General features: G+C 49.0%; 8 protein-coding genes across 8 annotated transcripts; 3 read left to right on the forward strand and 5 right to left on the reverse strand.

The window, feature by feature from the left end:
• Positions 1 to 600: 600 nt before the first annotated feature.
• On the forward strand, positions 601 to 2,394 carry BDV27DRAFT_138052 (uncharacterized protein). The gene is made up of 2 exons (XM_032069139.1): positions 601 to 1,507; positions 1,564 to 2,394. The coding sequence occupies exon 1, from the start codon at positions 1,052 to 1,054 to the stop codon at positions 1,373 to 1,375; it is 324 nt and encodes a 107-aa protein (XP_031921301.1). The 5' UTR covers positions 601 to 1,051; the 3' UTR covers positions 1,376 to 1,507; positions 1,564 to 2,394.
• Positions 2,395 to 3,120: 726 nt separating this feature from the next.
• Positions 3,121 to 4,663, reverse strand: tif35 (translation initiation factor eIF3 core subunit g). The gene is made up of 4 exons (XM_032069140.1): positions 4,614 to 4,663; positions 3,913 to 4,540; positions 3,668 to 3,839; positions 3,121 to 3,564 (listed from the first exon to the last, which is right to left on the reverse strand). Exons 1-4 carry the CDS (start codon positions 4,628 to 4,630, stop codon positions 3,512 to 3,514), a joined length of 870 nt encoding a protein of 289 aa, XP_031921302.1. The 5' UTR covers positions 4,631 to 4,663; the 3' UTR covers positions 3,121 to 3,511.
• Positions 4,664 to 6,654: 1,991 nt separating this feature from the next.
• BDV27DRAFT_138054 (cytosine permease) lies at positions 6,655 to 8,904 on the reverse strand. The gene is made up of 3 exons (XM_032069141.1): positions 8,321 to 8,904; positions 8,012 to 8,228; positions 6,655 to 7,951 (listed from the first exon to the last, which is right to left on the reverse strand). Exons 1-3 carry the CDS (start codon positions 8,546 to 8,548, stop codon positions 6,849 to 6,851), a joined length of 1,548 nt encoding a protein of 515 aa, XP_031921303.1. The 5' UTR covers positions 8,549 to 8,904; the 3' UTR covers positions 6,655 to 6,848.
• A 1,799-nt stretch (positions 8,905 to 10,703) lies between these two features.
• BDV27DRAFT_138057 (nitronate monooxygenase) lies at positions 10,704 to 12,657 on the reverse strand. The gene is made up of 4 exons (XM_032069142.1): positions 12,408 to 12,657; positions 12,050 to 12,311; positions 11,482 to 11,983; positions 10,704 to 11,429 (listed from the first exon to the last, which is right to left on the reverse strand). Exons 1-4 carry the CDS (start codon positions 12,418 to 12,420, stop codon positions 11,139 to 11,141), a joined length of 1,068 nt encoding a protein of 355 aa, XP_031921304.1. The 5' UTR covers positions 12,421 to 12,657; the 3' UTR covers positions 10,704 to 11,138.
• A 745-nt stretch (positions 12,658 to 13,402) lies between these two features.
• On the forward strand, positions 13,403 to 14,916 carry BDV27DRAFT_163780 (folic acid synthesis protein; the record flags this gene model as incomplete). The annotated part of the gene is made up of 3 exons (XM_032073589.1): positions 13,403 to 13,600; positions 13,661 to 13,869; positions 13,929 to 14,916. 3 exons carry the CDS (start codon positions 13,403 to 13,405, stop codon positions 14,914 to 14,916), a joined length of 1,395 nt encoding a protein of 464 aa, XP_031921305.1.
• Positions 14,917 to 15,177: 261 nt separating this feature from the next.
• BDV27DRAFT_138059 (ADP-ribosylation factor GTPase-activating protein) lies at positions 15,178 to 17,521 on the reverse strand. The gene is made up of 6 exons (XM_032069143.1): positions 17,301 to 17,521; positions 17,101 to 17,236; positions 16,858 to 17,041; positions 16,086 to 16,792; positions 15,713 to 16,030; positions 15,178 to 15,661 (listed from the first exon to the last, which is right to left on the reverse strand). Exons 1-6 carry the CDS (start codon positions 17,364 to 17,366, stop codon positions 15,633 to 15,635), a joined length of 1,440 nt encoding a protein of 479 aa, XP_031921306.1. The 5' UTR covers positions 17,367 to 17,521; the 3' UTR covers positions 15,178 to 15,632.
• A 320-nt stretch (positions 17,522 to 17,841) lies between these two features.
• Positions 17,842 to 19,306, forward strand: tim21. Its single transcript, XM_032069144.1, has 5 exons — positions 17,842 to 18,226; positions 18,309 to 18,493; positions 18,552 to 18,606; positions 18,661 to 18,760; positions 18,816 to 19,306. Exons 1-5 carry the CDS (start codon positions 17,942 to 17,944, stop codon positions 18,899 to 18,901), a joined length of 711 nt encoding a protein of 236 aa, XP_031921307.1. The 5' UTR covers positions 17,842 to 17,941; the 3' UTR covers positions 18,902 to 19,306.
• On the reverse strand, positions 19,307 to 21,182 carry BDV27DRAFT_138062 (mandelate racemase/muconate lactonizing enzyme family protein). The gene is made up of 4 exons (XM_032069145.1): positions 20,879 to 21,182; positions 20,710 to 20,814; positions 20,044 to 20,649; positions 19,307 to 19,979 (listed from the first exon to the last, which is right to left on the reverse strand). Exons 1-4 carry the CDS (start codon positions 20,921 to 20,923, stop codon positions 19,380 to 19,382), a joined length of 1,356 nt encoding a protein of 451 aa, XP_031921308.1. The 5' UTR covers positions 20,924 to 21,182; the 3' UTR covers positions 19,307 to 19,379.
• Positions 21,183 to 21,297: the final 115 nt, after the last annotated feature.

Raw genomic sequence — 21,297 nt, forward strand, 5'->3', positions numbered from 1 at the left:
TTATTGACCCTCAAGGTTCACTTCTTTTAGATCATAACTTTTGATTATTATTATTATTATTATGGTGATGATGATGATCATGTTTGCCCTCCCCGTCTCTTTCTCTCTGTCTCTTTCTCGAATGCGCGCTTGTTGTCGCTCAATGAGTGGGTGATCGACTTCATCTCTATGGTGAGTTAAGGTTTTGATCGTTCTAGGCCAAACTTTGACCCTCCATTAACCTTTGATTAGACTCCTACTCATGTGGGAAAAGTTTGCAATACGTTGCCAGCCTTGGCTTCGGGTCTACTACTACCGACGATACTAACTTAACCATCCCATCCAATCCAGTTGGACTAGTGGATACAACGTTCTCTACCATGCTCTTGCCATATCCAGCTTAGTGGCCGGTACTAGGCCGGTACCTTTTCTTGAAATGTTCCTGTACAACCGCACTTTTGTTAATTTACCTTGACCAGCCCTGACGGAGAGTGAGATACTACTAACTAGTACTAGCCTAACTGACCTGCAGCTGGCCGATGGATACTTTGGATCCACTGTGAGAAGGCAGCAAATATTGTCCCTCCCACGAGTCAGCGTCGAGCTAAAGGAATCGCGCGAGTCCAGACCATTCGGGCTTTACTTCCGGGTTTCCCTGTAGTCTCCACGCTTGAGAAGAAACCCATTGATAGACGGTGATTCTGGAGCTTGAACTTTCTACCGTGATTGCGATCTTCACGCTTTCTTTGGTCCTCAACCTTGAATTCGACTGGTCTTGGCAATTGATCCCTACAACATTGACGGTGGCCCGGATACCAAACTTGTCAGCTCTTCGCGCTCTCTCGAGCTAGATATGTCCCGTCTGTACCCTTGACTGGTCTGTTGTCTCCACCGTCCGCCCCAGTGGGATATCGTGGTAACCGATGAGCGGGTATAGTAGAACTCTTGGCCATATCGACGGAGGCTTTGGCGATGGCGACGATCGACGTGGACTTTAGGCGTTGATTTGGAATTGTAGTCTACTCCCATTGCAACCCTACGCCCGAGACCCATGAACGTTTAGTGGAGACTTATGCTCCGGATCATGCGTCTGTCACTGGCCATTAGAAGCCATTCTGCCTCTCGCTCCGGATCTTTTGCACCGCATCTAATGCACCCACCGCTCACATGGATAAGGGGGTGCTTGTCCATGTGCTTTTTCCTAACGCAGCTGCCGCGTGACGGCCTGATATTTCAGAATGTCCCGTGGCTGGATTCTGTATCGACTATATCCATACAGCTGGGTCTGTTTGTTAGCAATGAAACTTTCTTGTTCCCAGTATTTGATTCTTGCCGAATGCGGTCCTCTCTGTGTGACTCAAACGGGTGCCAATTCCCGCCAGATATTACCTGCTGACCCTCAACAATTTCATTCAAAAAGCTTCATTTGAGGTATCTGGAGGCTCCTCATAGGAACCGTGGCCGTATAGTGTAGGTTCCAACCTGGGTTCTCATCCGCACGCTGGAAAAGTCTCCCATACCGTCGGAGGTGAGTTGTCCTGCTCTCTGCCTTTATTGGGCCCACGGCTGACTCGCCTTTCGTAGGGTTCGAAGTCACCTCTACCACGCTAAGTCACGCTCGTTGCGCTAAGGAAGAACCCTAACGAAATGCTCCACGGACGAAAATGGCCCCTGAAACCAAGGAAGATGAAGAGTCAACGCAGGAAGACTATTGTCGAGCTAGTCGAACTTGACCTAGCCAGTACAACAAAGAGACAACCGTTAGACCTTATTTACGTTAGCGGCATTAGTTTGAACCTCTGACGATGACAACCTATTCGACGGCCCGCCATGCTGACTTCCGCCCAAAATCAGAGCTTCCTACTTGTCCATGACAGCTGCCAGTCCAGAGAGCGCTTGAGTGACACAGGCGGACGTGGAAATCTGCTCACGAGCCAACAGGCTGCGGCCTTGATTTGGAATATCGACGATTCGCCCGTTCTAAGAATCCATCCACGAAACTGATGACGACGACGAGCCCGATAAACCATAGGTCTGCCTGCAATGTAACCGGACTTATTGCACCCGGGCTCTTTCACGTTCCTTCCAGTACCACCGAGCATCCCATCCATTGGATGAAAGATACGAAGCTGATCAGATTTCTGGCGGTCCTGACCCTGCGTTACACTCAGCTTATACGGGTGATGCTACGCTATACCGCCATTTCATCGTTCGGCCGACGAAACCAGTCCAAACATCGCCACAGAGAGTAGTATCCTGGAAATCCCCAGCCCATTGTCCATAGATATACCCGCACATGTAAGTCCAGGTCCACACGGCCCTGCGGTGAGGGTTTAGGAATTAGCCCCGATGGCTCTCTCCCGCGTATGTACCGTTGCGTGTGCTGTGCATGTCTAACAGCTGCAGGAGAGTTCCCACCTAGAAAAAATGACAGTATGTACAATGGGCTAGATTTCCAAGGGAAGAAAAAAAAAATACACAAAAAAGAATCAAATTCAAATCACAATAATACAAATCGAAAGCCTCCTGAAATTCTACGTGCCTACGTAGCACCCGAGGGATTCCCATCCTCTCTCAATCTCCAACCTCACTCGAGTCCCAGTGCATCTTTGATAGTCCCCCAAACATGAAACCACCCCCCCTCCCCCAACTGTTTCAACAAAGTACCCCAACTCGTAAGCATCAGAGTCAGACAAATCTCCATTCCCTCCTTGATCCCGGAATCTAAGCCTCCTCATCTCACACAAACCCTTGGGTTTGCCCACTTCTATTATTAAACAAACATACTCTCACACACAGAAGAGTGTGAGAGATACATGTCTCATCCTCGGTCCTGGTTACGCCCGCACACTCCTCCCCTGTCACACAGGTAGGCTTAAGGTTCTTCAAGACATGGGTTCTGGGTGGTCGTGAGAAATTGTTTGTCCGTGGTTCGGGGGGGAGGGTGGCCTTGAGATTAGAGTTTTGTTTCGTTTTCCTTTTTGGGAGTGTGATGGAATTTGGAGGTTAGTTTTTTTATTACTTGTTTTTTTTTTTATTTTTTTATTTTTTATTTTTGGATTCTAGGTTATTGTTGTTGTTGTTGTTGTTGTTGTTGTTGTTGTTGGAGATATACCTTATGCAACTATAGGGGTTTGTGCTTTTTCTCATTTTGACTTGTTTTGTTTGGGTGGGTGTCTAGCGTGCGTTTTTGGTTTATCATTTGCTATCCATATTGAGATTGTGAGGAGCTATGGGGAGAAAGAAGAAGAGGAAGAGGAAGAAGAGGAGGAGAGAAAGAGGAAAGGCAAATGAGAAAACCCCTCTAGAACCGTACTTTTCTTTGTGTAGAGAAAATCGACAGCAAAAGCAAATGTAAATGACACGGTTTGGATGGATGCTTTTCAGTAATCATCATTATCGATCAGTTCATACATTACAAAGAAAAGATTCCTCAGCCATGAAGGAAGGAAGCCCGCCTGACGAAAAGATCCAAAAAGTGTCGTAAACCGGAACGAGAAGAAGAAATGGTATGGAGGATCGGTGGGATTGTTTATGTGGTTCTCTTCGCGAACTCGACGCGGAGGATAAGATGGCGGTAACCGACTAGAAGGGTATTTGTTAGCTTGTTTCTCACTTTTCCTTTTCCTTTTGGTGTATTCTCGTTGATCCTGGAGGTGGGTCTTGGGGGGAGGAGGAGGAAACGTACAGCCATCCATCTTCTCGCAAGCGCGTGCAGCGTCGCTGCGATCTGCGAAACTGATGAAAGCGAAGCCCTTGGCTCGTTGGGTCTCTCTGTCTCTGGCGAGGAAGACTCTGGTGACGCGGCCGAAGCGCTCGAACAGATCGCGGAGTTCTCCTTCTTCCGCCAACTCGGAAACCTGTTGCTCATGGTTAGGATTGACATGACATAGATAAGAGAAACGCAGAAAAGCGTAGCATTAAGGAACTCACGTTTGTAACTCTCAGAGTCGCCAGATCGTCCTTCTCGTACTTGCCACCCATTCTCTCGCCGCCGCCAGCAGCACCTTTCCGGAGATGAGGAGGCACGTAGCTGCCAGATCCAGTGCCAACACCACCGGCGGCTGATTCATCGGCTTCACCAGCAGCACCAGCGCCACCGGCGGACTCGTCGACGGGCGCCATGGTATCCTTGAACGGACAGCGGGCAGTAAAGTGCTCTCCGCTGCAAATACGACACTTGACCTTCTTGTCCTTGAGCTGATCCTTCACACTGCCCTTCTCGCCGCCGTTCTTCTCCGCCTCCGCGGCCTGTGCCTTCCAGTTGATGCTGGGTCTGAAAACGATGTTCTCACCGACGGAGGTAGTATCGAACGAGGGTCCGGGAGCGTGGCCCTTCTCGAGACCGAACTTGGCCCAGGACCTCCGCTCCGCAACCTGGGGGTTGACATGTTCCCTCACGACGGTGGTCTTGATCCGGCGGGTGACCTTCACCTTCTTGCCCTCGTCGTTGAAGCGGTACGACACAACGGTCTTGGTGCCATCTTTGTTCGTTGTGACTTGTTGCGCGGGGAGCGCGGAGGGGTCATCGAACTCCTCGTCGTCGGCCCAGTCGGCGCGGCTGCAGAAGTTGCAAAAATTTCATGTCAGGGGACTTCCGGCGACGCAGGTTTATGGGGTCCGTTCGCACTTACTTTGCTAGTTTGGACATTGTGCTTTATGTGGTGATCTGCAAATGTTGCTGAATTTCTTAGGATTTCAACGAAAGATCCGTTGTGGATTTGTTCGGCGCGGCAAAGACCTGTGGCGCAGTTGAGTGGCTGGTGTCTGGGAGCTGTGCTCACGTGATGCCATCTGGAGGAACCTCTTTCGTTAACCCTACTTTTGTTGCATCAAGTCCAGCAAAAGATCTGAATTGACCCTAATTTTACGGTTTTGTTAAAACCCATCATATACTTATAGCTGCGCAGATTCATATTCCTGTACTATGAAAACAAAAACGAAGCACACCATACTGGCCCATACATATAATGACTATACAATATGGGACCTCCCAGTCTCTAGATAAAGAGAGACAATCCAAGGCAAACACTCATTAGTGAGTCGGTCCATTGTGCCCATAAGCTTGTATAATTAATAGCGAAAATGATAGTGAATATAATACTATGGACAATTTCAAAGTGTGGCGGGTGTACTCCATCCAGCGAGATTAAAGTGTGCTTTATTGAACCGAAGTAGAGGAAAGTACTGGAGTAGAGATACGTGACGGGATACTAAATTTAAGAAGGGTTAGCCAAATGGAAAAAGTTATCTCAGCTGCGTGGTTTTTGTAGTAGAAGGTTACCCTACTTTGGATAACAAACGAAGCTGTATGACAAGGCCTTTGGAGAACTTGGATAGCCCTTTGAGACAGCAAAATGGCTGCTCGTTTGTCATTTACTCTCTATATATCATTTAACAATACCCCCATCTTGAGATAGCTAGAACATGGGTTCTAAAAACGCTTTCAACGTTGAAGTGTATGACGTACGTTGTCGGGACATGATTCCTCCCTCTTATTTTCCGTTGGCACTCAGTTTTACTAAGGACATGTGTCTAGAATGAAGGGAATTGTCTGACCCAAGGTGACTCTACAGATGATGACCATAGCAAGCTCACAGCAAACTGCACACTGACAACCATGAAGCAAATATTAAATACTTGCAAACAAGACACAGAGTTTCTTCGTCGATACATATCAGAATAAGAGCTTGAAACCAAAAAGATGGAAAAAGACTTGACTGACTCCCGATGAATCGTCCAAGTTCCTGGGTATTTCCATTTGAGGACACAATGGACTGGGATCATCATATTGGGTTAATGGAAAGGGATATACTTGAGCGAGTTGCAGACCCTGCATTGGAGATGAACTACTCCTGTATGAGTGGAAACGGTATAAGACTGGCTTTATGCAGAAAGGTATTATTGCACGAATAACCTAGATCAATTCGGTGTCATCGACCTCCACACCCATTGATATGTTAATGGAGACGATCGCAAAGATGTGTTGGATAATGCACTTATTGGTATTCTTTCGCTGGCGATGCGGCCAGTCTTGTTCCGAATGAATGCGCATCCAGGCATAGAAGGCAATAGTCGTTGTCTGGGACTATAATAGCTATGCCTTAGAAGGAAGGGGTGAAAGTGAAATTGATGACTTATATTAGTTACTTGGGTGTTGATCTCACGTACTGTGCTCACATCAACTGAGATTGTCTAAACGGGACTTCAAAGAGAGTCCGTATATGTGCGTGAAAGGGTGGGGTAAAGAATGGCCACAAGAGTTCCTGTTAACTATCTTTCGTGTTTAGGTTTTACCTCGCATTATACTGGCAAATGGACTCCAGTAGTAATAGTAGATGGGTTTTCATCGTTGTGCTGTGATTTCCTCTTGGAGGAGGCCTTAGCGTCCTTCTGAAGTTCTAACTGTAGCTTTGTAATTAAGATCATTCCATGTAGGTGTATACAAGTATACTTAAATTCATGGGCATGGGCACAGAAACCCTCTTTAGCAGTCTGAGGTATAACAGAAGATATGGGAAGTCAACGCTTCCTAGGGTCAACCTCTCATATCTAAGCCTGAAATGTAAGGAGTCCACCAACAACCCTGTACTGAAAGGTAGTGGTCTTTATTGCTTATGAGTGAGAAACCTGGAGCTTTATATTGAGGTGCTCATCTATAGAGTCCACACGGTCTTAAAGATATACACGTAGTATATTAACATCTAAATTACAAACAAATATATACATGACTCGCGGTATCATGAAAATGCAACCAAGTATCTCGAAAGAGAACGGTCAATGTCGTTAGGAACGACGTAGTAGACATAATCCAAAATAAAACGTATTCACAGACCCATACCCCAAACGTAAGAAAACAAACTGAACAATTACCGACCAAACACCTTCAACTCAGCCGTTCTCAAGAAGATATACGACACCGAAGCAAACGCAAATGCCAACTCGAACCCGACATCGCCACCACTGGGTAGCGCACCCGCATGCTTCGCAATCGGTCCGATCCACCACGACTGGCTCATTCCAGTGACCATACCGGCGATACCGAAGCCGAAAGCAACCGCGGCCGCAATGCCTGGGGGAAGCTTGTCGGGCTTGTCATAGATCTCGATGCGGTATCCTCCGAAGCCACGTTTGAAGACGAAGTGGTCAGTGAGCGAGATGCCGGAGTAAATGGCGAGCCAATAAGCAATGATATTCATGAAGTTCTCCAGGATGGTCTCGAAATGGGAATATCCAGGAATTGCAATGGCCACTGAGGCGCAGGAACCCAGGAACACCCAGATGAAACGAGGAATTCTCTGGGTATAACGGCTCAGAACTTGGAGGGTCAGGGAGACGGAGTAGATGTTGGGGCAGTTGTTGGCGACAATGGAGAGGGCAAGGATCACGAGGCAGAACTTGCCGAATCCACCAAGAGGCTCGAGGACAGCAGCGAGCAAACCTCCGTTTCCGGAAGCTGTATAGCCAGCTTGGTACTTGTTGTCACCATCATTGAGACTGGTGGCTGTCATAACGGCGATTCCGAGGAATTGTGTGAATATCAGAGGAACGATAAGCCCGGCCCATGCTGAGAAGAAGATTTTGCGGCGACTGCGGTCCCTGGGCTGATACACCGTGTAATCAGCCGCGTAGCTGGTCCATCCCGTGGCAAATCCGTACACCGTGGAACCAAAGGAGAGGCAGCTACCGAGTTCGGATTTCCCGACGCCCATGGGGATATTCACAAAATCTCCGGAGTGGGCGAAAGTGCCGAAGACGATCATGAAGACGATGAATGTCGGCACCCAACTCCAGTACTCATACATGTGGACGACCTTATATCCGGCGAAAGTGATAATAAACGTGCAAAAGGCGATAATTAAGACACCTGCAAATCCTGGGACGTCGGTGTTGACCGCATGGAGAAGCTGTGCACCAACGATTGCATTGGCTGCAGACCAACCAATACAGGCCAAAACGTTGAGACAGGCAACTAGACAAATATTAGTGGCTGTTTAACTAGATTAAAACACCACGAAGTGGATATACTCACTGAACTTCGTCCCCCAGTAACCAAACCAGAACCTTGAGAGAACCATTTGTCGCAGGCCGAAAGGAGGACCAAAGCACGAGAAGAACCCCACAGTCATGATGCCCAACAGGTTGAAGAAGAGATTCACCAGGATGGCATCCACAAAGCCAAGAGCGAAAAGGGATTTTCCGAGGACACCAATGGCAAAGGAACTGACTACCATGTTGGCTGCCAACCACTGCGTGTTGGGTCAGTTGGACAGGCGGTCTTGGAATGCCAGACAAAATAGCTGGCATAGACAAAATTAACGCGATGGAATCATGAACACACCATGCTGCCAATATTGAAGTACGACGTATCCGTCTGCTCCTCTGCCGGTACCCGTTCAATTCCACGCTGCTCGATGTTGATCTTTCCGGCGAGTCGCTGGAGCTTAGCATACAGTGAATCCCCGTATACAAAGGTCTCCCCGGGCACGGCGCCATCGCTGCTGGTGTCCAATGTCGTCTTCGCCACCTGAGGACCTTTTTCAAGGTCTTGATCTTTTCTTCCAAACATCGTGCTAGATTCGGGGAGTCCGACAGGACCGTTTGTTCCAACGGTGATTTCCTGATTGATGAAGATCCCCACCAATGAAGGAGGAGACTTGAGAATATAGAGAGAGGGCCGGAGAGCTAGATAGCTCTTAAGACCAACCAAGTAGGGTTGGTAGGGAGAAGGAGGGGGAACGGAAATAATCAAGCTGGGGTTCACATCTTTCCTTTCTCTTTCTTTTTTCCTCTGCGTCAGAGGATGGGGGGAGCTAGAAATAAATATTTGGTCGGAAGGACTAGGACAAATTCTTCCCACACATCTCCACTCGATCTCAAACCAGCGAGAATTGCCGCGACCGCGTAACTTCCGCTGGGTTTTACTGTCGCGTGTCTTCCCAAATCCAGGTCAAGCCTTTTTTTACTCGTTTCGAGAAGGCCGTTCGGGGATCCACTCGTGCCTTAACCCTAAGGTTTACTCTCCCTAACGTGTCTTTTCAACGAATCATGGATCGACAAGCTTTCTCATAGTCGTTCTGATTGGCGGATAGGAAATTTTCTCGGAAGGCCAAGCACCATATGAATTTCCGTGATTGGCTGCAAATTTTGACAAGCCATGTGGGGCCTGACCAAGGGTGGCAACGTGAATGATAAGACTTTCACTGCTGATAGGCACCGTTCCTGATTATCTCAGTCACTGATACCACGACCATATCACCTGCCCGCATTCAAGCTTTTGCCTATCGATCGCAGTTATCTTTGATTGCTCACGGATGATATGGCTTTTAATATCTTCATTAAAGCATCGGACAACACCGATACAATCCTACTAGTACAAGATGACTATCCCATACACATGATATACTAGATTGTCTATATTACTTCAATATCACATACTCATTTTGACTTAACACTATAGCCCCAAGTCACGATAGAGGAAACATCTCATATTTAATTACAACGTGTTTGAATATGTTATCTGCTAAATCTCCCACTTCCAACATAAACATCACGTTGCTTTATGTGATGATGATGATGATGATGATAATAGTGATGATATGCTACGTAAATAATCATATCCAGAGATCACCTCCATATCCTTCTCCAGATCTCCTGCTTACCCCGCGCCAGCGGAAACCTACGATCTCTCTAGTCCCAACTCACAGCTCGGTAATCGCCGCCTCTGATAAGGCATGCAACCAGACAAGCTATCGATTGTCCTTGGCGCAGCTGCAGCTCTAACGATGTATGTTTGGGTGAAAGTATATCGAAGATGACTTCATCAGGGAATGCTCTAGATAATGATTGGATACTCAGTGCTTTGGACCCTTAGATTTTCGGAGAAATTTTAGGTTTTGCTGTTGTATATATGCTCCGGACTCAGCTGGAAACTATCATGTAAACATAGTGTTATCGTGGTCTAAGACTTCTGACCCATCAAAGAAATAGACCAGGTACTCAACTAACTTATAAAGATCCACAATGGATGACCGTGCAGTAGTATTGAACGCATCTTTATCCCCTACCTTCAAGTATCATATCCCAAATCCCACACGCAGCAGTTATGTTACATCGGGCGTTTTGACCACATATTTAGACCACTGCCCATATTACACTGGCTTCGATGTATCCACTACTCTCATCTTAAAACTCATGAAATAAGACTTGCTTCATCTATTCATTTCTAGCCCAGGAATCGACAGACCAAGCTACTCTTCAACCTATAAGTTGATTCTAAAACTATACACAACAATATCCTACCGCCTACACAGTATTGCCATACCACATCCGCAAGCCCTAACCCGAACCTCAAGTGGATCAACCCCCGACCCATAATCCCCACCTGAAAGCAAAAAAAAAAAAAAAAAAAAAACCCGCCACAAGTTGTTCCACAGTTAGCACCTCGGCAGCTCGGCTCTTGTCCTTAACGGAGTACTGCCAAATTCCTTCTCAGTTTATGCGTGAAATGCGTTGCTTGTGAAAGTCATATGTATATTAATATGTCATGATCTAGATCATTATGAGATACTACTTACTGTGTTCGTATACCGCTAGGATATCCATATGAAGTTATGTATAGTATGGTCTGTTGCTACTTGATAAAACTCCTTCCGATGAGTCAGCGGCTCTTTGCCACTGGCTCCCTCCCCATCGTCCTGTTGATATTTACGGAACGATTCCATGTTCGGTTGGTTTCATGGTCGGGTCTAGGTGGAGAGGGAGAATTGCACGGGTACGGCTTGCCGAACCGATTGCATAATACTATCTTGGGTTCGGTCGGGATTTATGTATTGCCGTCTCTGGGTGATTCTTTTGTGGGTATCTCTGGATTGTAGATTGCTTTACTTGGTATAAAGGCACTTAGCTCAGGTTATATGCTGGTTTAGCTTACTATGTTGTCTTCTGTGGTCTATGGCCTTACTTTCTGCCGCACAATGTTGCAAACACCACTGCTAAACAGCTGCAAATTGAACCGTGGTCCAGTCCGGCTGCTGGAGAGCTCTCAAGCTGAAAAGAAAATTGGAATAGGGAACGCTAACCAGTGTAAATGGTCATGAATATCAACATTTATATGCACCATCCTCATACCCGGAGTGCGCCATTAACAATGAAATTATTTACAGTTTAGCAAGCATCTTGTGGCCCTTCTGCAACAGATCAGAGGCATCATTAACAAGCTCATCAACAATAGCCTTGGCAGACTTCTTCTCATTGACGACGGCGGCGACCTTGCCCATCAGGAAGGGACGGGCGTTGTCCAGGGTCTCGTCATCAACGTCATCGGGCAAGTTCTCCATGTCGTGTTCGACAGGGATGATACCCTTGGAGGTCAATTGCTTGATCTCCTCCTGGCGGTTCTCTTCCCAGTTCTTGATGTAGGCGTTGTTGCGAACGCGAAGGGGACGACCCTACAGACCGGTTAGCGAGAATTCGCACGTCCAAGAATGTCCAAAAACCTACAGTGAAGATAATGGTGCGGACATTGTCCTCGAATCCGGCAGTGCGGACGGCCTCCTGGTGAGCAGTAGGAGCACCGGCCTCATCGGACAGGATGAAGCGAGTACCAATCCAGACAGCAGAGGCACCAAGCATAAGAGCGGCGGCAACCGAGTTACCATTGAACAAACCACCTGCGGCGACGACCTGTACAGGCTGACCAGTCAAGGGGCTCTTCTTGCCTTGGCACAGCTTGGCAACGGTAGGGATGAGAACGGTGGTCGGAACATCACCAGTGTGACCACCACCTTCACCGCCCTGGGCGCAGATGATATCTACACCAACATCAAGGGCCTTCTGAACGTGCTTGGGGTGGCCGATCATGTTCATGCACAGGATGCCAGCACCGTGGAGCCTCTCCACGACCTGTTTGGGAGGGACACCGACGGCCGAAACGAATAAGCGTGCACCGCTCTCAATGATGATGTCGACAAGCTCGTTAAGCTTTCCCTTGGTGTAGTCGTAGCTGAGGACAGGCTTGGTTAGCATTTTTGCCTCTCAACCAAGGTGTCCCAGGTAAAGGGAGGCTTACTTGGTCTTCCGTGCGTTTCCTCCGACCTGCGGAAGCAAAAGGTCAACACCAAAAGGTGCATTCTTGTCATTCAAGTAGCTCTTGAGTTCTGCAATCTGTTCACGAAGCATGTCGGGGGTGTAGCCGACACCACCGATGACACCGAGACCACCGGCGTTGGTGACCGCTGCGGCCAACTTAGGACCGGCGGCCACGTTCATACCTGCCAGCAGGATGGGGTGTTGGATCTTGAGCAGATCCGTAAGGGTAGTACGGATTTTCTCTGTCGAAATCTGTGGTTAGCAAGGGATCCTATCCAGTTGCATGTTCACAGCTCCCAATCATATGATGGAAGGGCACAAAGGCGGTGGGAGCTTACGAGGAGAAGCCATGGTTGAGGGTGGGACGTTAGAAGAGAAAGTGACCGAGAATCAAAAGATAGATGTAGTGAAGATGATCAGGAACGATGACATGTGGAGAGCATGGAGAAATAAGTCCTAAATATAGGAGAAGAAGAAGATGGGGTGAACCGAGGAGGAAGCATGAGCATGACAGCCTCGGTTGCAACTTTAACACGGGACCTCCGAATGAACTTAATTTCCCCATAGTTGCCAATGCTGTTTGGGTTTAGTGCCGAACTTGTAGGCCGATTCACAGGCGGGGTTTCAGAAGTCTATTAGTCACCCTAATTTAATGCCTCAGGTGTCGTGCATCAGCTGATTCCGCTCCCGAAAAGCAATGCAAGCCGTTGCATGACGTATGGCCCGAACTTTTTTTTTGGACGAGTCATAAGAAGATCTACTGATAGACGCCAGGGCTGCTCATTTCTCAGGAAGTATGAGGCCAGCGTCAATTAGGAATTGGCATCCCAATGCTACATCCCTAACCTCAACCATTCCTGGCTGCGAACCATGGCCTTCTTTCAATTCAGGCTTGTTTCCAACCCCGCGACACAGCAAGGTCTGTGTGCCGGCTTATAGGAGGTTCTGTGCGGGCCCAAGAACGAGGCAGGTTTTCTTTGACAATTTGCATGATAAACCCTCTCGTCTAACATACTGATAGAAATCTGTCTATCTCTGGTACTAGTATGTTACTCCAATTGCATTTTTAAGTATTCACTGCGATCAAATTCGATCCTCAGTTCGTCTAAAGTACCACTGAAATATGTTTCCAACCGAGCATCGCATTTTGCCATAACACTTTATGTAGCCACGGAAACTAATACCATGTGTATTAGATCTCGGAGTATCTGGACGACGTGATAGCTGGGCATTGTCCCAGTCTAATGTGGGCAGTTCCAGCCATGGGTCTCTAAGATTGTCCGCATCTACCAGGGGCGTTTCCACTAGCTCATTGAATTCATTCAATACCGGAATGAATCCCTGTAACCCTCCACTTCACCGGGCTTTTGTAGCCCTTGGAAGCAATGTCGGAGAGCGGGTTGAGATGATTGAGAAGGCATGCTCCGAAATGGAGAGAGCCAATATCAGAGTCAAGCGAACAAGTTCCCTGTTCGAGACGGCTCCTATGTACGTCCTCGATCAAGATCCGTTCATGAATGGGGTTTGCGAGGTCAGTAACCATCTAGTGTAGCTTTGTACTGTACAAGCTCTTCTGACCTCCAACGGATAGGTGGAAACCAGCTTAGGACCTATGGAGCTACTCGATACCATCCAATCGATTGAGAGCGGACTGGGAAGGAAGAAGCTGATCGACAAGGGCCCCCGGTCCATCGATCTTGATATCCTCCTCTACGACGAACAGATCTTCTCCAACGACCGCCTCAACATCCCTCACCAGCTAATGCTCGAACGGGATTTCGTACTACGACCTCTCTGCCAGTAAGTCCCGTATAAGACACCCCCTCCCACAAACCAGAGAGTTAACAACCGCCCACCAGGCTCATCCCTCACGAACGACCTCCATTCCCAGGTCACGGCACAACCTACCTCTCCCATCTCAAATCCCTCCCCCCACCAGACCCAACTCCCCATGCCACAACCTACATATCCAAGAACTTCCCTCCACTCCACTCCACCAACCCTAACCGCCCAACCCACATAATGGCCATCCTAAACCTAACCCCCGACTCCTTCTCCGACGGCGGTAAACACTCCCCAACAGACCTAACAACCCTAACCAACACCGTCCGCACCTTCATCGCATCCGGCGCAACAATCATCGACATCGGCGGCGAAAGCACCCGCCCAGGCTCCGCCCCCGTCGGCGAAGCCGAAGAACTCGCCCGAGTCATCCCAGCAATCAGACACATCCGCACCTCCATCCCAGAAGCCGCAAACGTCGCCATCAGTATCGACACATACCGCGCTCGCGTCGCCGAGGAAGCCTGTGCCGCCGGTGCAGACATCATCAACGACGTATCCGCCGGCCTCCTCGACCCAGACATGCTCCCGACAATGGCCCGCACCGGCAAATCCGTCATCCTCATGCACATGCGCGGCACCCCATCAACAATGACCCAGCTAACGGACTACCCCAACGGCGTGATCCGGGACGTGGGCGCCGAACTCCTCGAGCGCATCTCCGCCACCGAAGCAGCCGGTATCCGCCGTTGGCGAATGATCCTCGACCCCGGGCTTGGGTTCGCGAAGAATCAGCCTCACGATCTGACTATCCTTCGTGATTTGCAGAAACTCCGCACGGGTGTCCAGGGACTAGAGTATTTTCCTTGGTTGATGGGTCCTAGTCGGAAGAGGTTCATTGGCAGGCTTACTGGCGTTGAGAAGGCAAATGAGCGCAACTGGGGTACGGCTGCTACTGTTACAGCTAGTATTGCTGGTGGCGCGGATATTGTTCGTGTCCATGATGTTAAAGAGATGTGGCAGGTGGCTAAGGTCGCGGATGCTATTTACCGGGTGGATGAGTAGGGGGTTTGTTGTGTGGGTGTGTGGAATGGTTGAGGTATGTGTGTGACACTTGTATATTTTCAACAATATCGAGATCTTGTAGGATAGTGGGATCATCATCAACTTGTATGATATAAAAGCGATGTATATGACTTTTCAAAAATTTCTTGGGTGTGAGTTTTGTAAAGGACCTAGTCTGTTGTTAGGGCTAAGGCTTGTATAAGATCTAGTGATCTTCAATTTTTGTTCTTGACCTGCAGTAGATGCCTAAATTCAAAGCTATCCATGGTTGCTACAAGGTAGATTCTTTCTAAAGTATAAAATATATGGTTTTAATTGACAAAAAACGCCTAGCACTACCTAAGAAAACAAAAAGAAAAGAAAAGAAAAGGATATACAGGAACAATAGCAAATCAAAGATGATATTCAATGAAGATGCCAACTTAAAAGATTTTCGAACTAAGTCAGAATCACGAGCAATTAACAAAGAAGCCGACCTCGACCACTCCGCGAATCGGACTACAGTAAGCCGAACGTCTTCCCGGCTAGAGTGCTCGCAGTCCCCAGGGGTGAAATTAGGCCGGAGTTGCGTTCGCGAGGATATCTTTCTAAAGGGATAGGGATAAAAACGCCACCAAAGTGATAGGCAATGAACTGGCTAATCATGGCAAAGTAATGGTGTCCGAAGGTGGAGATTGAAAAGGTTGCCGCGGTATTGATCATTTGGTTGTATCCGTTTAGCTGTTCATGTAGTTACGTATGGCGCCTAGACAGAATTGTCAGTAGGAGGCAAATGAACAGAGACGGGATAACTAACCTTGCAGTTTGACGGCACTGTCTCCGACGAGTTGTGTAAGGTTCTCAAGATCATCTCCGGCTGTCATGCCAAAACGACGAACAAAGTCCTTGGCCGCAGTTTCCAAGTCTCCATATCCATCATCTCCAGCGGGGAGATCGTCTTCAGGGCGGCCAAAGTAGGAGTTACTGGAAATAGCGGTGGCACCATCGAATTGGCGGAGGCGCTCCTTAGCCTCGGCCTGGGCTGAGGGATCGAATCTATCACGCCCGAAGAACTCATCGGAGGAGATACCCTTCTGGGTACCAAACCTGGACTTGGTCTGGTTGAGTTCCTCCTCTGGATGATTTATTAGCATTTGCAGTTAATTTCAACATGGCAATAGTGAACTCACCCTCAGCAGCTGACCGAGCAGGAGCGACAGAGCCGAAGCCCAGCTTTTTCGGAGCAGCAGGCTTCGAACCAACAGTCTGGCCAAATCCTAGGCGTCCGATACCCATTCCCAAACGCTCTACATCGCTAGAGTTACGCTCGTGGGACTTTCTGGAGGCGCTGGGGCTGATCGGCGTGGGGGCAGCAAGAGGCGTAGCTCCTGTAGTCGTACTCTTAGCCTTGGCATCGGCCTCAGCCTTTTCAGCCTCGGGATCATATCCAAGCTTCTCAATGCGCTCGGCTTCCTCCTTGGCCTTCCTTTCTGCTTCTTCGAAATCGATGGCCTCAGCTGCGCCGATCTTCTTCGCTCCCAGCTTGGGGGCCTTCTTGGCACCTAGCACACTGCCCTTCTTTGCAGTACTAGCCGTCGTAGTCTTCCGGACAGTAGTGCTGGCCCTGATAGCAGCGGGAGCGGGAGAGCTTTCCTTTTCGGATCCCGAAAGAGGAGACTTGGAGCGCGAGCCATTTGCGCCTGCGTTCAAGAATGGAGACGCAGTGCGGCTGACCACCGGGGGAGTTCCTGTGCGTGAGGGAGGGTTGCTTGGGCGCTTGATCGAGGGCTTATCCCAGGAAGAGAAGAAGTCATCCTCAGCATCGCCGGCAGGCGTACTAGAGCCGTTGGACGGGGTGCCAGCGGGAACGTCCGTGATCACAACCTCTTCGGGGTGTCTGTGAGGGAAAGCAGGGTAAGCATCTAGCGGTAGAGTGATATGCATAGACAATATGGTACTTACTGCTCGGCATCCTGCGCAGCCCGCCTCTTCAATTCTTCCTTGTACTTCACGGCAGCATTGCATGTATACTTAACCTTAGTGTCCTTGCTAGCCAGGGCAGCGGAACCTCCATGCGACTGGAAATACTTGGTGGCGGACTCATTTCCACCGACCTTCATAAGCCGAAGTTGCTCCCATTGCCATTCTGTGAGCATCCATTAGTGCCAAGCCAAAGACCTATCTAGGGTAGACGGTAATGCATACGGTCGAGGTTTGTGGAACGAACGAAGGAAATGTGGACACCCAGATTACGGTGGTGGGCCGAGCAGTCGAGACACAGGTAGATACCGAACGGCACCGACGACCAAGTAGGGTTCTTGGAGCCGCAATCAAAACATAACTATGAGGTTGGAGTCAGCGAACTCGGCCAATTTCTAGACCGGTGGGTGAGGGGTTGCGCGCACCTTGTTTGCGGGCTTTAGCTTGAGTTTCTCGAATATTTTTTGAGACTCCGCCTTGGTGGCACTCATTGTGAGACGAGTAGGACGAGACGGGTCCTGAATGAAGTAGAAACAAAGACGGTATAGGATGTCAGGACTTCGAGGGAGGAGGAAGAGAGATCCAAAATGCAACCGGGAGAACGAACGTGGTCGGAATCGTTTTGGACCCCCGGGCGGAAGTTACAAATTACTGTAACTTTTAAAAATCCCTCTATGTTTAAAGGGGGAGATCTGATCTGAAACGTTGCAAAAAGATGTTCTTACCCTGTTTTCATCTTAATGAGATCCACAATTAATACTTTCAAGCCAAGCAATGGTATCAAATACAGGACTAGATAGGGAAGTCTTCACACCTTCTTTGTTACTCTGTATTGCAATTACATCTATACTCGGACCCTTCCGGAAATTTTCACCAGAGCGGAAGTCATCCACGTGACCCACCCGTCTCCCCACATGGACCGAGTCTCAATGAATGCCGACCACGGCTCAGCGCATGGAATTTTATGAGATCATTCAGCAGTTCTTGCTCGAATCTCCCATGCTCACGACTGCCGTGCGATACAGTTTGATCCGACGGGAACCCGGGTGATGTTCGATATCCCACAATGAGTGCATACCTCATACCCAGACCTTCCTTGCACCGGGCTTCGTCTGCCCTTCTCTTGCGCCCTGGATTTCCCCGCACGAGCGAGTTGACGCGATGCTATGCGACTCACAGCGATCTCGGGGGAGGCTCAGGGCCAAAGTCGACCCCAAAGCGGAGGAACGTGACCGTGCTGTCCGATGATGGGCGGTATGAATGGGGAGAACTGACGGGACGGGAAAAGGTTGCGCGCGCTACCCAGCAGTCGTTCAACTTGGTGATTATATTGGCCGGGGCGGCTTTGACGGTTAGTTAGGTCTGAGTGGGCAACAATGTTGCTCATGGAAAACTCATGATGCATGTCGGATACAGGACTGATACATGGGCAGGGGGGTGTATGTTACTTGCTTTACTCAGAGGTTTTCTCCCCGAATAGCCGGACATGGCAGTACGAGAAGGCAGTTGAGCGCATCTTAGACGACAGTCGTTGTACGGACATTCTGGGAGACCGAAGGGAAATCAAAGCATATGGAGAAAGCACTTCGAATAAATGGGCGCGGAATCGTCCTATTGCGTGGGTACCCTGTTCTTCTTGGCTGGCCACGTATCAGAGGCACTAACTTCATATTAAGAACTACCATGGAAAAGGATCGTTTAGGGCGTGACCATATGAGGATGAACTTCCATGTATGTTGCGCTATTTCTTAGATGACGTGTGCATAGCTAACTGTCAACGCTCAGGTTGAGGGACCACGCAACAAAGGAGTTGTACACGTCCATATGATTAAGCCACTTGACAAGAATGAGTGGGAATATCAGCTTCTCGCATTGGATGTTAAGGGTAAGTAACAGCTCATCTCCGACATAAACAATTCCAAGCTAAGGCCCTTATGCAGGTCACTCTCGGGTCATCCTTGAGCAAGCTCGCGAGAAGCCTGGAGTCGGGCAAGCCTTGAAAATCTTTGGCATACAGTGGCGATAGACCACGTCCTTGTCCAAATACAATCTTTGTGCTCTGTCAGGCTGCCTTCGACATGAATTCGGCCGCGGACTCCCTCTTTCTACACAGGCTGGCCGTACCAGAAGTGAGAGCTAGGTGTTTCCATCTGCAGCCGATGTAAACCAATCGGCATGATCATCGCTGTTGTTTAGTTCTCCGATGGACTTAAAGCTTGAAGCGGTAGGTAGCTTCAAGCTTGTGACAGACGAAAGTCATTATTCTTGGGTGGCCTGCGTCTGCGTAAGGCTTCTTTGTGCCACAACGCCACAGTTACACACCCGTGTTGTACTATATCAAACCCATACTTGGGCATGTATTCATAAAGCATTTTGCAGCGTATTAAGTGAACGAAATAATAGCAGCAATTTTCACGGGAAATCAAACAATGCGATGGCTATTTTCAATACATAAATATTCACATGAGAAACATAAAAAACATATACATCAAGTTTTAGTCTCATTATATCCGAGGACCCTCCAGAATTGTCTTCGCAGCATCCGTCGTCCACCAACTCTTGCCCTGCTCACCCGGGAAAGCGAACTCATCCATACTCTCGGGCTTCATCTCCACACTGTACCCAGGCTCCAGAGGGGTAACGTAGTAACCATCCTTGACACTGGAGGGGTGCACGAAGTGCTCGTGCAGGTGATCCACATATTCCAGCACACTCTTCTTACCGCTGACAACAACGTAATCAATTGTGCTAAGATGTTGAGTGTACTCAGGCAAACCAACACCACCGGAGTGAGGGACGATAGGGACACCGAACTTGCGAGCAAGCAAGAGGATAGCGAGGACCTCGTTGACACCACCGACACGGCAAGCATCCGCCTGGAGAACAGTCAAGGCTCCTGCCTGCAGAAGCTGCTTGAAGATAACGCGGTTCTGGCACATCTCTCCGGTGGCGACGCCGATAGGGCCGTGGGGGGTGTTCTCGAGGGCCTTCTTAATAGCGGCGTGGCCGAGGATGTCGTCGGGGGAGGTGGGCTCTTCAATGAACCAGGGCTTGAACTCGGCGAGCTCGTGCATCCAGCTGATAGCCTCCGGCACAGACCAGACCTATAGATGAATGTTAGTAATGTGATAGAGAGACAGGTTTCGCCCAATGCCATTGTCAACTCACCTGATTAGCATCCACCATCAGAATGTTACCCTGGTCGTAACCAATGGCCTCACGAGCAATGCGCAACCGCCTCTTATCATCTTCAATGTTACCTCCAACCTTCAGCTTGAAGTGCCTGTAGCCCTGCTGGACGGTCTCGTGCAGAAGAGCCTTCAGCTTATCCTCGCTGTAGCCCAGCCATCCGGCACTAGTAGTGTAAGCAGGAACAGCACGGCTCTGCTCCGCCTCCTTAATACGCTCCTCCTTGCCACTCTCTACCTCCTTGAGCAATGCAATGGCCTCTTCAGGAGTGATAGCATCAGTGATATACCGGAAGTCGATGCAACGGACGAACTCCTCGGGTGTCATCTCCGCCACGATCCGCCAGACAGGCTTGCCCAGTGTCTTAGCCCACAAGTCCCAGAGGGCATTGACGACGGCTCCCAGGGCAAGATGGATCACACCCTTCTCAGGACCAATCCAGCGCAGCTGGCTGTCTGATACTAGATGGCGCCATGTCTTGCCCCAGTTGGCTGTGAGCTCGTCCAAGTCCTTTCCAACGACGAGGGGTGCGAGAAGAGAGATGGCGGCGCAGACGATCTCGTTTCCACGGCCGATGGTGAATGTCTATTTAGTTAAGGTGTTAGTGTTATTGTGGCTGTGGCGGGCATTGCACGATCCACATACCATTCCGTGTCCAGCATGCGGGGAGTCAGTGTAGATGATACAGTAGGCTGCGGAGTAGTCGCCTGCTGCATTCATGGCATCGGAGCCAGTCTTGTCCAGGGATGTCTGTTCTTTGAGTCAATAACTGAAGAGCAATTGCATCGCATCTAGAAACCGCCTTTTGACTTACCGGAAACCGCACATCCCGGGTAGTGAAACCTGTGATCTTCACCATTGTGTAGGGTATATTTTGTAGAAATGGAGGGAAATAAGGTCAATTGAGTAGTTTCAGAGTAACAGAGTAAAATCAGGCTCTGGTCGTAGGCGGAAGAATTACAATCGCTTTTTCTTTAAAGATGCGGGGGTGGTCATACAATGTCGTGTATGAAACGAGGAGAGATCTATGCAAAGTCTAGGTATAGAACCCCAAACAAAACAGAGACAGTGAGCAGAGACGTCTCTTGCGCAAGGAATGAAATAGACACGAAGCAAAAAAAAAAATCAAGTTACAGAGGGGGTAAAAGGCGCAAGATATACGGCTTTCACCCCTCCTCCCCTCCAGGCTAAATAAGGGAAATACATTGAATTGCGCTGGACTAATTATCCCGA

Source organism: Aspergillus caelatus (genome assembly GCF_009193585.1).
Source record: "Aspergillus caelatus strain CBS 763.97 unplaced genomic scaffold BDV27scaffold_351, whole genome shotgun sequence".
NCBI lineage: Eukaryota > Fungi > Ascomycota > Eurotiomycetes > Eurotiales > Aspergillaceae > Aspergillus > Aspergillus caelatus.

Coding starts and splice junctions, on each gene's coding strand:
- BDV27DRAFT_138054 (XM_032069141.1), bottom strand. CDS start 8,548: ATGTTTGGAAGAAAAGATCAAGACCTTGAAAAAGGTCCTCAGGTGGCG. Junction 8,229..8,320: donor ACTTCAATATTGGCAGCATG/GTGTGTTCATGA, acceptor CCCAACACGCAG/TGGTTGGCAGCCAACATGGT. Junction 7,952..8,011: donor TTACTGGGGGACGAAGTTCA/GTGAGTATATCC, acceptor ATATTTGTCTAG/TTGCCTGTCTCAACGTTTTG.
- BDV27DRAFT_138062 (XM_032069145.1), bottom strand. CDS start 20,923: ATGGTGAAGATCACAGGTTTCACTACCCGGGATGTGCGGTTTCCG. Junction 20,815..20,878: donor CCCGGGATGTGCGGTTTCCG/GTAAGTCAAAAG, acceptor CTCAAAGAACAG/ACATCCCTGGACAAGACTGG. Junction 19,980..20,043: donor TGATGGTGGATGCTAATCAG/GTGAGTTGACAA, acceptor ATTCATCTATAG/GTCTGGTCTGTGCCGGAGGC.
- tif35 (XM_032069140.1), bottom strand. Junction 3,840..3,912: donor CGACTCTGAGAGTTACAAAC/GTGAGTTCCTTA, acceptor CATGAGCAACAG/GTTTCCGAGTTGGCGGAAGA. Junction 3,565..3,667: donor TTGCGAGAAGATGGATGGCT/GTACGTTTCCTC, acceptor ATACCCTTCTAG/TCGGTTACCGCCATCTTATC.
- tim21 (XM_032069144.1), top strand. CDS start 17,942: ATGAGTGCATACCTCATACCCAGACCTTCCTTGCACCGGGCTTCGTCT. Junction 18,494..18,551: donor GCGCGGAATCGTCCTATTGC/GTGGGTACCCTG, acceptor CTTCATATTAAG/AACTACCATGGAAAAGGATC. Junction 18,761..18,815: donor TCTCGCATTGGATGTTAAGG/GTAAGTAACAGC, acceptor GCCCTTATGCAG/GTCACTCTCGGGTCATCCTT.
- BDV27DRAFT_138057 (XM_032069142.1), bottom strand. Junction 11,984..12,049: donor GGAAACGCACGGAAGACCAA/GTAAGCCTCCCT, acceptor GCCTGTCCTCAG/CTACGACTACACCAAGGGAA. Junction 11,430..11,481: donor TCCGCACCATTATCTTCACT/GTAGGTTTTTGG, acceptor ACCGGTCTGTAG/GGTCGTCCCCTTCGCGTTCG.
- BDV27DRAFT_138059 (XM_032069143.1), bottom strand. CDS start 17,366: ATGAGTGCCACCAAGGCGGAGTCTCAAAAAATATTCGAGAAACTCAAG. Junction 17,042..17,100: donor TCGTTCCACAAACCTCGACC/GTATGCATTACC, acceptor GGATGCTCACAG/AATGGCAATGGGAGCAACTT. Junction 16,793..16,857: donor GCTGCGCAGGATGCCGAGCA/GTAAGTACCATA, acceptor TTTCCCTCACAG/ACACCCCGAAGAGGTTGTGA.
- BDV27DRAFT_138052 (XM_032069139.1), top strand. CDS start 1,052: ATGCTCCGGATCATGCGTCTGTCACTGGCCATTAGAAGCCATTCTGCC.